We start from the raw sequence: 12914 nt of genomic DNA, 5'->3' as shown, positions 1-12914 counted from the left end.
TCTTTGGGACCCACCTACCAACCTGGGGGGGGGGACTGAATGAAGTTGGGATCCTGGCTGTAGTACCCCCAGTGGGGGTGGAGGCAGGGCAGAGAGGAGAAGGCTGGAGCCCGAGGGGGCCCGTGAGTTGCTGGCCAAGTTGGGAGGGTCAGGGCTGTGCTAGGCTAAATCGTCTGCGGAGGACGCCTTGCTGATTGTTTTTAGTGTGTTTTGTGCCCGGATCTCTAGGGGTCGGCTATGGAGCGGACCGGAGGCGCGGTCGCCAGATCTACTCGCGGTACCAGACCCTGGAACTGGAGAAGGAATTTCACTTCAACCGCTACCTAACGCGGCGCCGGCGCATCGAGATCGCCAACGCGCTCTGCCTGACCGAGCGACAGATCAAAATCTGGTTCCAGAACCGCCGGATGAAGTGGAAAAAAGAGTCTAATCTCACGTCCACGCTCTCAGGGGGCGGCGGAGGGGCTGCGGTCGACAGCCTGGGCGGAAAAGAGGAAAAGCGGGAAGAGACAGAAGAGGAGAAGCAGAAAGAGTGACCAGGACTGTCCCTGCCACCCCTCTCTCTCCTGCTCCCTCGCTCCCCCCAACTCCCTGCTAATCACACACTCTGTATTTATCACTGGCACAATTGATGTTTGGACTTACTGAGACAAAATTAAGGAGTCAAATATGGACCTGAAAAGTCAACTCTGGACCCCCTCCCTCACCGCACAGACTCTTTCACAAGGCGCCTCCTCCTCCTGCTCCTCCTGCTCCCTCGCTAGCTCGTTCTCGGCTCGTCTGCAGGCCCCTTCCCTCGCCCAGGCCTTGGGGCTCGTGCCTGAACCTCGCTTCAGACTCCACAGATCTCCCTCCAAACGAGGACTTGGCCTCCCACCCTCTCGGCGCCCCCCACCCCCGCCCCCGCCCCCGCGCAGACAGCCGGCTCCCAGGCCCGGGGGCCTCCGCTCCCAGGCCTCAGGGCCCGGCGTGGCAGCCGGGGAGGGCGGGAGGCCCAAGTAGGGTGCGTGGTGGTCCCACAGCAACCCCCAGGGCCTGCCCGCAGCCCCCGCCCGGCCCCTCTGCCCCAGCAAATGCCCAGCCCAGGCGAATTGTATTTAAAGAATCCTGGGGATCATTATGGCATATTACAAACTGTGACCATTTCTGTGTGAATATTTTTAGCTGTATTTGTGGTCTCTGTATTTATATTTATGTTTAGCACCGTCCGTGTTCCAATCCCGTCTTAAAAAGGAAAAAAAAAAAAAAAGCGGGGAAAGTACAAAAAGAAAAAATAGTGAATGACGTTTGTTTAGCCGGTAGGAGAAAAAAAATAAATTAAAAAAATCTCGTCGTGTTACCCTCCTGTATAAATCCGACCTCTGGATCCGTTCTCGAATATTTAATAAAACTGATATTATTTTTAAAAGTTTATATCGGGATTTCTGTTACTTCGCTCGCCTGCCGGCCTCGGGGTGAAACTTGGAACAGGCTCCGAGCGCTCCCGCGTCTGCCCGCCGCCTGCGAGCCCCCGGCCCCCTGCACGCGCCTCGCCCGGCCCGGCGCTGAGCCCTGCCTCCCGGTTCTCCCGGGGATCGCGCTGGTGGCTGAGAGGCCTCTCCGGGTTCCCCACATAGAGCAACGCCCTCGCCCCGCAAAAAGGGCCGCACGGGGTTTCGCTGGGGGTAGAGTGGGAGCCCGGGTTGGTCGGTGTGGTCTCCGGCCCCACACAGGCCTTTCTTCCTGCCTTTGGTAGTCTGGGGTCCTCGGCTTCTGAACCCCGGGCCCCAAAGGCCAGAAAGGACGCATTATCCAGGCCCCAGGTCACCCCCGCCCACTCCCCGGAGCGAGGAGGGAGGCGCAGCCGGAAGCCAGCAGGGCAGCCCCCGGCCCGCGCCAGGCCGACTCTTGCGAAACGTGGCGGAGGCGGAGAACCGAGGGAAAGAGGAGACCGCGGGACCCGAGCCCTTCGGCAGAGATTGAGCGATTCAAGGACATCTCGGAAAAGAAAGCCTGGAAACTGAGCTCTCGCCTGCTCTGGGACTCCTGACGTGGCCGGGACCAAATTCCTTCCTCCTTACAGCGCCAGCCCCAGTCTGGTTCCTTACTCTTTCCTCTCCCCTCAAACTAGGCCGGTGAGGAGCGCAGCCAGACCCTAGCCCTTCCCCAGCTCAGGCCTTCTCTCCTAAGCCCAGCCAGAGAAACCTGAGTGGACCTAGGGGGTGAGGTAGTGAGGGGGTCTCCCAGAGGGAAAAAATCCGCCAGTTTTCCAGACCTTCCAGATCCCCCGCCAGCGCCCCCTCCAGCGCCTCTGCCAGCGGGGGCGGGAGGGGGGCTTCTCCTGGCCGGGGCGGATATTTCCTGGGGAGAGGCAGGCAGGAAAGAATAAGACTTGGGGCTAGCGGAGGGGGGATGTAAAGGGGCCGAATAGCTGCGGAGCCCCTGGTCACAGGCTGTGAAGGTGGCCCAGGCGCCAGCCCTGCCTACCCCCATCCCCCCACCCCCAGCTAGATCCTTTTGGACACCTCCAGAAAGCTCAGAAATTGCTCTCCTATGGACCTTTTGAACCCAGGTCCCTGGAAAGCCTGGTCCAGAGGCCTTTCCTCCAAAGGGCACAAAACAGGCCTTTTCCTCTGCCCTGCTCATATAATACTTGTGGAAGCTTGAATCTTGCTTCTCCATGCCCTCAATTAACATCTATTTTCCATCCAAAATACCTGGCATGGGTACCACACCAGGGTCATACACAGGGATGCAGAGCAGTCCTCCAGTTCATTGTGTCTGGTTCTTTACCCACCCAGCTAGCCATCCACCCACTCACACAATTGAAAATTGCCTTGTTGCTACTCTGGGGTCCCTGGCACGATGAGGAGGCCTACTCATCTTCCCCTGGCTCCTCACCTCCAGGCTCATCCCAGAGTCCCCAGCACTCTCAGTCCCATGAGCCCCCTATCTAGTTCTGCCCACCCGGGACCCCTCCTCCTGGGCATCCTGCCTACCTCTGCAGAGGCTGGGTTCACTTTCTCAGGCTGACAGGCACCTCCTCAGCAGTATCAGGGCCCTGGGGCCTCAAAGGAAAGGGACCTCGACCCTTGGTTTAGAGAACCTGAGATAAGCCCCCTCCAGCCTGGGTAGGGGCTCTCCTACCTCAATCCCCTTCCCTCAGCCATTTTTGAACATTGAAAGACCCCGGGGTTGGGGAGGATGGGGTCATCCGTTACCCAAGAAAACCCCGAAAAAACAGAAAACAAAAAACCAAAAAGCAAAACAAACCCTCTGTGCATCCTAGTGAAGCCTCATCTCCCCTTAAAATTAAATACAATTTAAAAGGCCATTTCAGTGGTTTGTTGCAGCAACACCCAGCTTCTCCTCTACAGCGTGGAAAATCCAGAGTCCTGAAGGCCAGCCAGCGAGCCAGGCTGCAATTCCTCCAAGGAGGCACCAGGTGTCGCTGTGGGCTCGTTGTCCCGCCTACCCCCCAATTCCAAGAACCTTTTTTTTTTTTCTCCCCCTTCTCTCTCTTTCTCTCTCTCCCTCACTCCCTCTCCCCCTTGGTTGGGCTTTGCCAACATATCAAGATGCGTTTCGCCGGCTTCCATCACTAACCTCCCGGAGGTCATCAAGCCAAATTTATGAGTGGCCGCTCGAGTCACGTGACTCTATTTAAGGCTCCCTTATTTGGGAAGAGCGCATAGGATAAAGAAAGAGATATCTCCACCTATAAATTGTGCACTTTGGAGAACAAAAAACCCCTCAACTTCAAAGAGTCACAAATCACCCTTAATCAAAAAGGGTGCAGAAATTTTTTTTGGGCCCTCCCCGCCATGAGCTCCTACGTAGCCAATTCATTCTATAAGCAGAGCCCCAATATCCCTGCCTATAACATGCAAACTTGTGGGAACTATGGATCGGCCTCAGAGGTGCAGGCATCCAGGTATTGCTACGGCGGATTGGACTTAAGCATCACTTTCCCACCGCCTGCGCCTTCCAACTCTCTCCACGGGGTAGACATGGCTGCCAACCCCCGGGCTCACCCCGACCGCCCCGCCTGCAGCGCCGCGGCCGCTCCGGGACACGCTCTGGGCAGAGATGAAGCGGCTCCTCTGAACCCCGGGATGTACAGTCAGAAGGCGGCTCGCCCAGCGCTGGAGGAGCGAGCTAAGAGCAGTGGGGAGATCAAAGAGGAGCAGGCGCAGACAGGGCAGCCCGCCGGACTGAGCCAGCCACCGGCCCCGCCACAGATTTACCCGTGGATGACCAAACTGCACATGAGCCACGGTAAACTTTAGGACTTCATTTTGCGCGCTCGGGTCCGCCTGGGTTTTATAGGCCATGCGGGGCAAATAAAGAAAAAAAACCTGCGGCCATAAATTTTACGATCCAGGCATCAATGGCTCGTAAAACTGTCCACTAAAAGGCTTAGAGGCTGTGTGCGCCCAAATTTACGACGACATAATTGGATCATAGGAACAAAACGTGTATAAAAGGCAATATTCAATTTTGGGGGGAGAGGGAGGGAGTTAAAAAAATAGAGGAATCTGAAGGGTGAGGAGCGCGGGGCTCCAGAGCGGGGATCCCCCCGCGGTCCCTCCTCCCTCCCCTGCGGAGCCGGCTCGGCCGCCGCTTGCCGCTCCGGAAGATTTCAGCGACTTGGGAGGGGCGGGAGGGGGGTCCCCGGTGCTCGGATCTCGAGGGTGCTTATTGTTCGGTCCGAGCCTGGGTCTCCCTCTCCCCCCCACCCCCTCAGCCCCTCCGGCTGCTGAGTGAAGGCTGCGGCGGAAAGTTTCCTGCCTGGGTGGAGGCGCCTCTCCCGGGGCCAGGCTGGGCTGGGCTGGGCCGGGCTGGGCCGGGCCCGCCTGCGGGCCGCCGGGCCTGTCCTGCCCCGCTCGCGTCTTCTCCCTCCGGCTGCGGGTGGGGGCCTGGGTCTGGGATGGGGAAGCTGGGGCGCTGCACGCTATTCACCCCTTCCTGGCTTGGGGGGTTTATATTCCAGAGACTGACGGCAAGCGGTCCCGAACCAGTTACACGCGCTACCAGACTCTGGAACTGGAAAAAGAATTCCACTTTAACCGCTACCTCACTCGCCGCAGGCGCATAGAGATCGCCAACAACTTGTGTCTCAACGAGAGACAGATCAAGATCTGGTTCCAGAACCGCAGGATGAAGTGGAAGAAAGATTCCAAAATGAAAAGCAAAGAGGCTCTCTAGAGGCAGCGGGGAGGCCCGCCAGAGAGCACCCCGAGCCCGCTTCGGTCCCTGCGCCTTTCCTTTTCGGTTTTCCTCTCTCGGTAGAGGGCGGGGGCTTGGAGCATCGGCTCCCCGGCCTCACAGACAAAAGCTCTTTCTCTTGGCATTCCGCATCCCCACCGACCCCAGGTTCCCGCGTGGCTGCCCGCGCTGCCCGGACTCCCCTCAGTTCTGCTCAGCACCGAGGTCCCAGGGCAGGCTATCCGCAGGATCCCCAGAGGGCTGTGGCATAAGGGCTGGTGCTGAGCGAACCCGGCCTGGGCTGCCTCTCAGGATTCCTGCCCCAGCGTGGCCGCTGGGGTTCAGGTGGGCCCTGCGGGCGCCTCAGGCCCCACGCCCGGACCCTCCGGCCTCGCCCTCTCCTTTGTTCCAGGCTGCGGGCTCGGTAAGAGGATGGTTGTGCCTGGCGGAGTCCGGCACCAGACTCGGGGTGCTTCCTTGTAGCCACTAAACTCGATGTTCATTTTTTAAATGATTTGCATATGAAAGGGGGAAGATGACTGACTGTCTGCCTAGGGCCCCCTTGGTTGCCCTATGCTCTCCCAACCTGCACCCCCCACCCCAAAGCCCGGGAACTTGTCCAGCCTGCGCTCTCTGCATGCCCTCTCAGGCCCCCAGCCTCAGACCGCTAGCTAGCTCAACTATTGGGGTTCCCTGCTACTGGACCCCAGCAAAGGTCCTAGAGGCTCCTGGCTGCCCCAGCAGTCCCTGCTACGACTTCCGGTGTCCTTCTGCTCATTGCTATTGTCCAACTATTTATTGACTCCACGTCTTTCCTGAAACTATATTTTGTCATATCAAATAAAGACAAAGAGAGAACAGGACTAAAGATGCAGCGGCTCCTCTCTGTTTGGGAGACATGTATTGGGGAAAATTGTCTAAATGGGCTATGGGGTGTTGGGGGAGGCCCGCAGCCTTTAAGCCTCTCCTTTAAAATAATTTTTAGGAACCTCTAGGAGTATTGAGAAGAGAAGGTCAAACTGAGCTTTTTTCCCAATCCCTGGCTCCAAGAAGGACCCCTCGGGGAAGGGGAGGGCACCCAAGCCGTCTGTACTGGCTTTTCCCATGCTGTGGCTGTCCCAGGCATTCAGGCCTCTGCACCCACTCCCACTTTGGCTGGATGGATCTGAGGCCTCTAGACTGGCAGCGGCCCCACAGCATGCCAGAGCTAATCTGCAGGGACCAAGGACCCATGGCTCCACGGTGCTCAGAGTCAGGCCCTTCTGGGCCTGTGCAGAGCTCTCTCAGGGCTATGTGGTCCCCGGGCCTCGCTGGACATAGAGGAAGGGCTGAGCCCTCAGCCTAGGGGCCTATTTGGTCCCAAAAGGATGCTCAGAAAGAGTTGGTACTGCTCAGTAGAGGGGCGCTGTGGGAGGAGGTGTGTGAGCTTTCTAAGGTTGGGGGGAAGCAGTGGGGCAACTTGCAGTGTGTACCTGCCTGGCAGGAAATGTTCAGACTGTCTTCCCCACCTCCTAGGGCCTAGGGCTATGCAGGACAATTAGCTGGGAGAGGAGTTGCATAGACCAGTGCCTGAGTTGCGTCTGTTTGCCATCATTTATCTCAGTCTTTGGGATTTTGTGTGGAAGGGGAGGGGGAGCTAAAGGGAAGGGGAGAAGGCAGATAATTCAGGTGGTGCCTGAGGCTGGCCTAGGCCAAAGATCTGCTCCGCCCCAGGCTCCTGGGATGGGATGGGGGAGGAAGTACTTTATAGGAGAAACAAATGCGGGAAGGGTTCATAAAACTTTACTGCATTTCCTCTCCCGCCTCCCACGACGGGGTGATTTCCTGGAGCCAAGCCTAGGCCCCCCACACTGGGGGCGGGGGCCAGTTCGGTATCTGGGCTAGAAGTCTATTCCAGCAGCCAAGAGGGAAAGGGAGCAGAGAGGCTTTGGGGAGGGGCAAGGAGAATATTTATGATTATTAATGCTGATGCTCCTTGGATTTATTATAAGGACTGACTTCTCTGCATCCCACTGCCTAAGCTGCCAGTCTGTCATTTTTTTTTTTCTGAAAGACCCAAGAGCCTTGCCTCACCCCATGCCTAGCATGTAGGAGGTCTCCACACATGTTTCTTGAACTGCACCCATGGCTACACCCTTCCCCTTCTCAATGCACTCAGGCCAGGTTAGGGAGCCTGTAATGTCTCTCTTCCGCTAGCGCTCAGCAGTCAGCCCAGCCCTGCACCAACTCATCTGTCTCCTTTCTCTCAAATAAAATGTGTAATTTTCTTCAGGGAGTTATTTTAATTTTTTCTCCATGCTGAGTAAAACTATTGGGCGAGCAGTGAAGTGTGGAGAAGCACTGGCGTCTCCAGTGGGTAACAGTTAACTAAGAAAGAGGTCGTGGTGCCCACCATCCCAGCCTCCCTGACTGCCGAGGCCCTGCGCTTCCTCCTGGGGGTTGAGGTGCGGTGGGGTGAGGGGATGCATCGCCCCGGGAGGAGAACCAGGAGCTTGGCCAGGGGTGGGGACAGTGTGGCTCAGACCCGCTGGGCAGGGTACACCAGCCCCACTGTGCACTGATGCCTCCTCCCCGCAGGGTTTGGGTCTCTCTTTCCCTGGAGGAGCTGGAGTAGTGACTCCAATTGGCCAGACTTGGGTAGACACAGCCGTGCCTGCCAGTTTTCCACCCTCTGTCACAGTCCGCAGACCTGCGCTCAGGGCCCAGCCTCTGCTTCAGCGGCATCAGCGACCACAACCTAGACAGAGGCCTCGGACATACTCCCTTGCACTGCGAGTGGGTGCGGCCCAGACTCTTGCTTTCTCCCAGAGCAGAGGCTTCTGCTTCACCAGCCGGCCTCCTGGAACAATCTTCAAGTACCAGGGTTTGGCATTGCTCTTGGGGAGTTAGTGGAGGGGCTTCTGGGTCCCAAACAGAGACCACGGAGCCTGCTTCTCCACTTTGCCCTGGAACCCACCCCCTCTGGCAGTGAGAAAGAAGGGGAAGAAGCGTGACTTACCTTCCCGGGGGAGTGGGAAGAGGGGGACACGGCCCACTCTGAGCAATTAGAGGAGAGAGGAGAAAAAAAATAGGAGGAAAAAAAATATCAACATGACCTCGAAGGCGACAGGTCCTTATGGAAGTAAGTAAGTAAGTAAACAAATAAATAAAGATCCACCCTCTCCCCTCTCCCCACCCTGCAAGGGGGGTATGGGGGTGAGGCCAAGGAGCAGCACAAGGGCTTTTTAGTGTAACTGAGCATTAGGGAAACACGCACGGCTTCTATGTGAATTTAGGAGTTTGAAACTTTTGGAGGTTATTTATGTGAATGGCCCGAAGGCAAGCCCATGAGTGGCTCTTGGGGGACCACGTGATGTCATTAAACCAAGTTTTATGGTGTAGGGAGAGCTGACAAACCCACAATATATTTACATCATATATAATCTTAACTGTCCAGCCACGCAGCTGCTGGTGAGGTTTAATGCTAGGACAGAGGGCCTGGCAGTTAGAGGGGATTACGGCGCTGGGGATGATGGTGAGAGAGGTTACATCTTCGCAAATGAATCCCAGACGAACGCTGTAAGTTAATTTTCTCTATCTCTGACCCTTTCTCTCATTTACCTAATCCCTCCCCCCTCAAAGAGGAGGCAGTTCCCACTCATGAAGGGAGGGGAAGAAGGCCTCCCCAGGCCTCCCCAGGCTGGGGTGGGAGAAGAAGAGGAGAAGCCGCTGGGAGGTAGGAGGATGGGGGAGCTTGTCTCCCCAGACCAGTCCTCTCCACCCCCAGCCCCTCGGTCCCTCCAGCTGCAAGTCGACTGGGGTAAAGAGAGACCTGGGTCCTGTAGAGCTTTGCCAGGTCGCCCTGACCCCCTCTCCCTTCTCAGCTGGGAAGAAAGACAGCGGCAGACACAGGGATGTTTGGTGTTTGTTAGGAGTGTGTAAACTCTAGGCACAAGTGCAAAGGGCCTCTGGGGCCCTTGTTCTGGGGAGGGGCCAGTTCAGCCCTTGGCCAGTGGCCCAGAGTCCAGGCAGGGCAGGCAGCTGGGGAGGGGGACAGGGAAGGAGGCCTTTGGGACTACTGAGCCCACAGGCTGTGAACTGAAATGGCGGAAGCATCTTAAAGTTGGCGGGTGGAGCCCAGGGAGTCCCGAAACATTCTCTCTCTCTTCACCACCAGGCCTGGGTGGGCAGCTGTCCCAGTCTCCAGTCTGGGGTCTTAGTCTGTCTGGGGCCAGTGTGGTTTCATGCCTCCCCCTCCCTCTAACTGTCGGGGTCTTTCCTGGCATCCCTAGCGCTGGCCTGAGGTAAAACTAGGCCCTGGAGGCCTAGAGGCTCCTGCTGTGAGTGGAGTATAAATGGGCATGGGAGTGGAGGCAATGTCTTTACTAGGCTGGCCAGGAAAGTCCCCTAGCCCCGAGGAGAGAGTGGCCTCTGGGCGATGGAGCCCTCAGGACCCAATATGGGCATGGTGCCCTGGGGCCAATCTCAGGCTGGGACTCCCTTCAGGTTTCTAGGAAGGAACAGCAGAGGCGTTGGGCACGGAGGCACGTGTCCTCCACACGCAGGTGTGGAGGACACGTAGTGTTCACCTGCCCGTGCTTCACTGGGAGCTAAACCAAGAAAATGACAACATAGGAACGCAGGTTCTCTGAAGGGGCCAGGGATTCCAAAGCAGAGTGGGAAGTGGGTCCTTAGAGGGCAAGGCATCTAGGCCAGGGGAAAGGGGGAGGGGAGCGAGGGGGTGAGCCAGAGCAGAGGGGGAGGGAATGCTTTGGGGGCAAGGGGCTCTGGGCGCCCACTGGGTGGAGAGGTGCAGTTGGGGGACAGGAGGAGGACGCTGTTACCGTGCCCCTGTCGCCCAAAAGACTGAGAAAGAAACAGGAATCAGGCAGAGGCAGGGAGCCCAGGCAGACTCTGGCAGGGTGATGGGGGACAGAGACCCAGGGACACCTGGTGTCAGAGCTGGAGCCCCATCCCTCGCTCTAGGGGACTGTCGCATGCGTGAGGAGCTGAAGAGCGGGGGATGGGGGGCTCCCAGGTGGAGAACTCTCCAAAGCCTTCCCTCCCGGGCCTCAGTCCCTCACCACCCGCCTCCCCCTCCAGCCTCCCACCCCTTTATTTTCTGGAGAAGCGTTAGGATCCCAGCGGACTCTTCCCAGTAACTCATTGGAGAATTAACTCTCGTGTTCTCCCATTCTCATTACGGGCCCTCCCCGACTCTACCCCTCCCTCCCAGTCTGATTTGGAGGATTTTTGGAAACTTTCCATCCAAGCAGCAGGGAGATGGGAGTTTCCCTTGGTCTATAACTTGACTCCCCCCCTCCCTCCAGCCTCCCTTGGGTCTGGGGGAGCGAATCTAATGGTCTTCAATCAAGAATTTAACCAGGGCCAAAGTCCCACACCCAGGCAAGACTCGCTGCCTTCCCCCACTCCTGGCCAGATCTCAGTCCCAATCCCTTCAGCTCTGTGTAGCAGGGTGAGTGAGTGTGTTTCTGTTTTACAGATTTACACAGCGTCTCTCGGAGGGTTTCTATGACTCCCTCGCCCCCTTTTCCTGTTTCTTAGGCTCAAAAGTTCCATGTAAATATCACCCCTTCTTCCCACCGCAGTAATTGCAGACTGTCTTTCCTCGCAGATAATTTGCCACGGCGTTGTTGTTGTTGTTTGTTGTTTGTTGTTTTGTTGTGGTGGTGGGTTTATTTATTTATTTATTTATTTTGCTGTTTTGTAGGACTAATACAAATGGCAGTAGTACAAATACAAACGGGCCTTGAGATTCTTGGTTTTCCCACCCCTCCCCCATTCTGGAATTTGAGGTTTCTCTGGAGTAGGCGGATGGGCGGTCCATCAGGTGCCAAGGTGCCCCAACTAACCCGGAAAGCTTTTAATTTTGTTCCTAGGTCTTTAACCCTAGAAGAGGTCAAGCAACCAATCAGAAATGCGCTAAGCAGGGTCACATGGCCTTTAGCAACCAATCAGCCAAAAAGTACTGGGGTCTCAGTTTCGGCCTTCCCCACACTCCTCTTCCTCTCTCCCCACAACCCTCTTTAGTTCTTGGGTCCTCCATGTCGCTGATGTGAAGGGGATAAGTGATGCTGAGAATATTCTAGCCCTCTTCCTCTGTCCCTGAACCAGCTCTGGGGAGTCTTTGGCTTTTGTCCTCCAGTTCTAACAAAGTTATACTTCGAGATCAGTCTCAACTGTACTGGGATCTGAGGTTGTGGGGCATCCTCTGTATTATTCTCATGTTCTCCTGTGTGATCTTACCCAATTCCCTGGACTTTATAGATAATGCACTCTAGATTAGGCTGTACAGTGGGTGTGGATACAAACTGCAGCCCTGAATTCAAATTCTATGATTATTCCCTATACACTTACCTTGCACACCTTTTCGTTTTCATTCTCTTCTGATCCTCTTGGGGACAGGTGGCGTGATTAGAAGAGACCTCTTTTGATTTATCTTTCTGGAAATGCTCCAGAAGCCATTAGCTTTATCAAAGTGTCTCTGGCATGGTTGGGGAAGGGAGCAAAAGGGAAGGGAGACTTTTTGAAAGTTGTATTTGGTACCTTTAGTTTGTTGAATAACTTCAAGTCAGTTGAAAGAAGCATTCTGGAAAAGGGAATCAGCACAGAAAACCAGGACCCTTCCCCCTCCCTGCCCCCATACTAAACGGGTGATGGATTTAAGTCCCCTTCCTTTCCATTCTTCTAACAAGATACGATGATGATGATGAAAATGATCCTTTGTCCTGGCCAATGGTTATCAAAGGACACAGCCACTGAAGGTGTGGATTTTGGTGTTTGTGTTTATACATGGGTTAGGTCAGAACAAGCAATGGCTGATAAACTATTTCTGAGCAAGACCATCTGATGGCACAGAGAATGTGCATGCATGGCAGGAGTGCTTGTCCTCATGTCTCCTGAACACTTGACTTTCAGGTCCAGACCCAGGCATTTCTCCCCCCACCCCCATCCCCCAGTCTCCAAGGCTTTGTTCCAGGGTTAATTTTCTGGTTGAGTTCCCCTCCCCTCCCCTCCCCTTCTCCTCCTCCTCCTGAACTCGTGCCCTCCTTGAACTGACTGAGGAGCAAGAGTTCTGATGGGCTGTGCCACCCAGACCTCTAAGCCCTCCTCTGGGGGTGTCAAGGGATAGCCCAGATTGAGCTGGGCTTTGTCAGCACTCCCCTGTCAGTTTGCCTTCTGGGTGGGGCTGATTTGGGGCCAATGCCACAGGTCAGGTGGGAAGGATTAGAATGAGAAGCCAGAGGGAGGGCAGCTCTTCTCAGAAACCATTGAGCCCCCACTTCCCAAGTCACCTTCAATCCCACCACTCCATTGACCTCTATCATGAATTATTAGAGCACACAAACTTATCTTTCCCTGGTAGATGGTGTGGTAGTCTTGCCTGAGACCAATCCTCATCTCTATGTGGATATCTCATGCTGGAGTTTCCAGACTCTAGGAAAGTAAGGAAAGAAAGGGCAGGAGTGTTGGCTCATTCTAAGCAGGCACTGGGAAGAGAGATTTTATTGCCTCAGCCCCTCTTAATATCCAGGTCAACTTTATCTGTGTCTTTGACTCTCACTCTCTTTGTGTAATTGCTGTGGGCTGAGTTTCTGAGCTGAAACATCATTGTCCTGGGCTTTAATTCTGTGCTTTCCTTTCCTGGAGAGACAGGCACTGCTCTGAGCCTCCTCCTCAGTGGGATTGGAGACCCTGGAGCCCTTAGAGGTGGAGAAGGGACAGAA

At 55.7% G+C, this 12914-nt stretch overlaps 2 protein-coding genes across 15 annotated transcripts in view; both read left to right on the top strand.

The window, feature by feature from the left end:
* The window catches only part of LOC309640746 (homeobox protein Hox-C4), a 64586-nt gene that overhangs the window by 38513 nt on the left and 13159 nt on the right, over positions 1-12914 (top strand). For 8 of the 14 annotated variants that reach the window (XM_082419969.1, XM_082419957.1, XM_082419959.1 and 5 more), the window contains one exon: positions 229-1408. The exons of 5 other annotated variants lie outside the window; for them this stretch is intronic. In XM_082419969.1, the coding sequence (XP_082276095.1) occupies positions 229-536 (308 nt within the window). In that variant the 3' untranslated portion in view covers positions 537-1408. Of the gene's footprint in view, positions 1-228; positions 1409-8585; positions 8746-12914 lie in introns of those variants that run through there. One more of the 14 variants, XM_082419967.1, reaches the window with a different exon arrangement.
* On the top strand, positions 3516-7454 carry HOXC5 (homeobox C5). The gene is made up of 2 exons (XM_082419980.1): positions 3516-4257; positions 4973-7454. Exons 1-2 carry the CDS (start codon positions 3804-3806, stop codon positions 5185-5187), a joined length of 669 nt encoding a protein of 222 aa, XP_082276106.1. The 5' UTR covers positions 3516-3803; the 3' UTR covers positions 5188-7454.

The sequence above is a fragment of the Balaenoptera physalus genome, assembly GCF_965194825.1.
Source record: "Balaenoptera physalus genome assembly, chromosome: 13".
Taxonomy (NCBI): Eukaryota; Metazoa; Chordata; class Mammalia; order Artiodactyla; family Balaenopteridae; genus Balaenoptera; species Balaenoptera physalus.
Note: the sequence above shows the minus strand (reverse complement) of the source record. Positions and strands in the feature narration are given on the sequence as shown.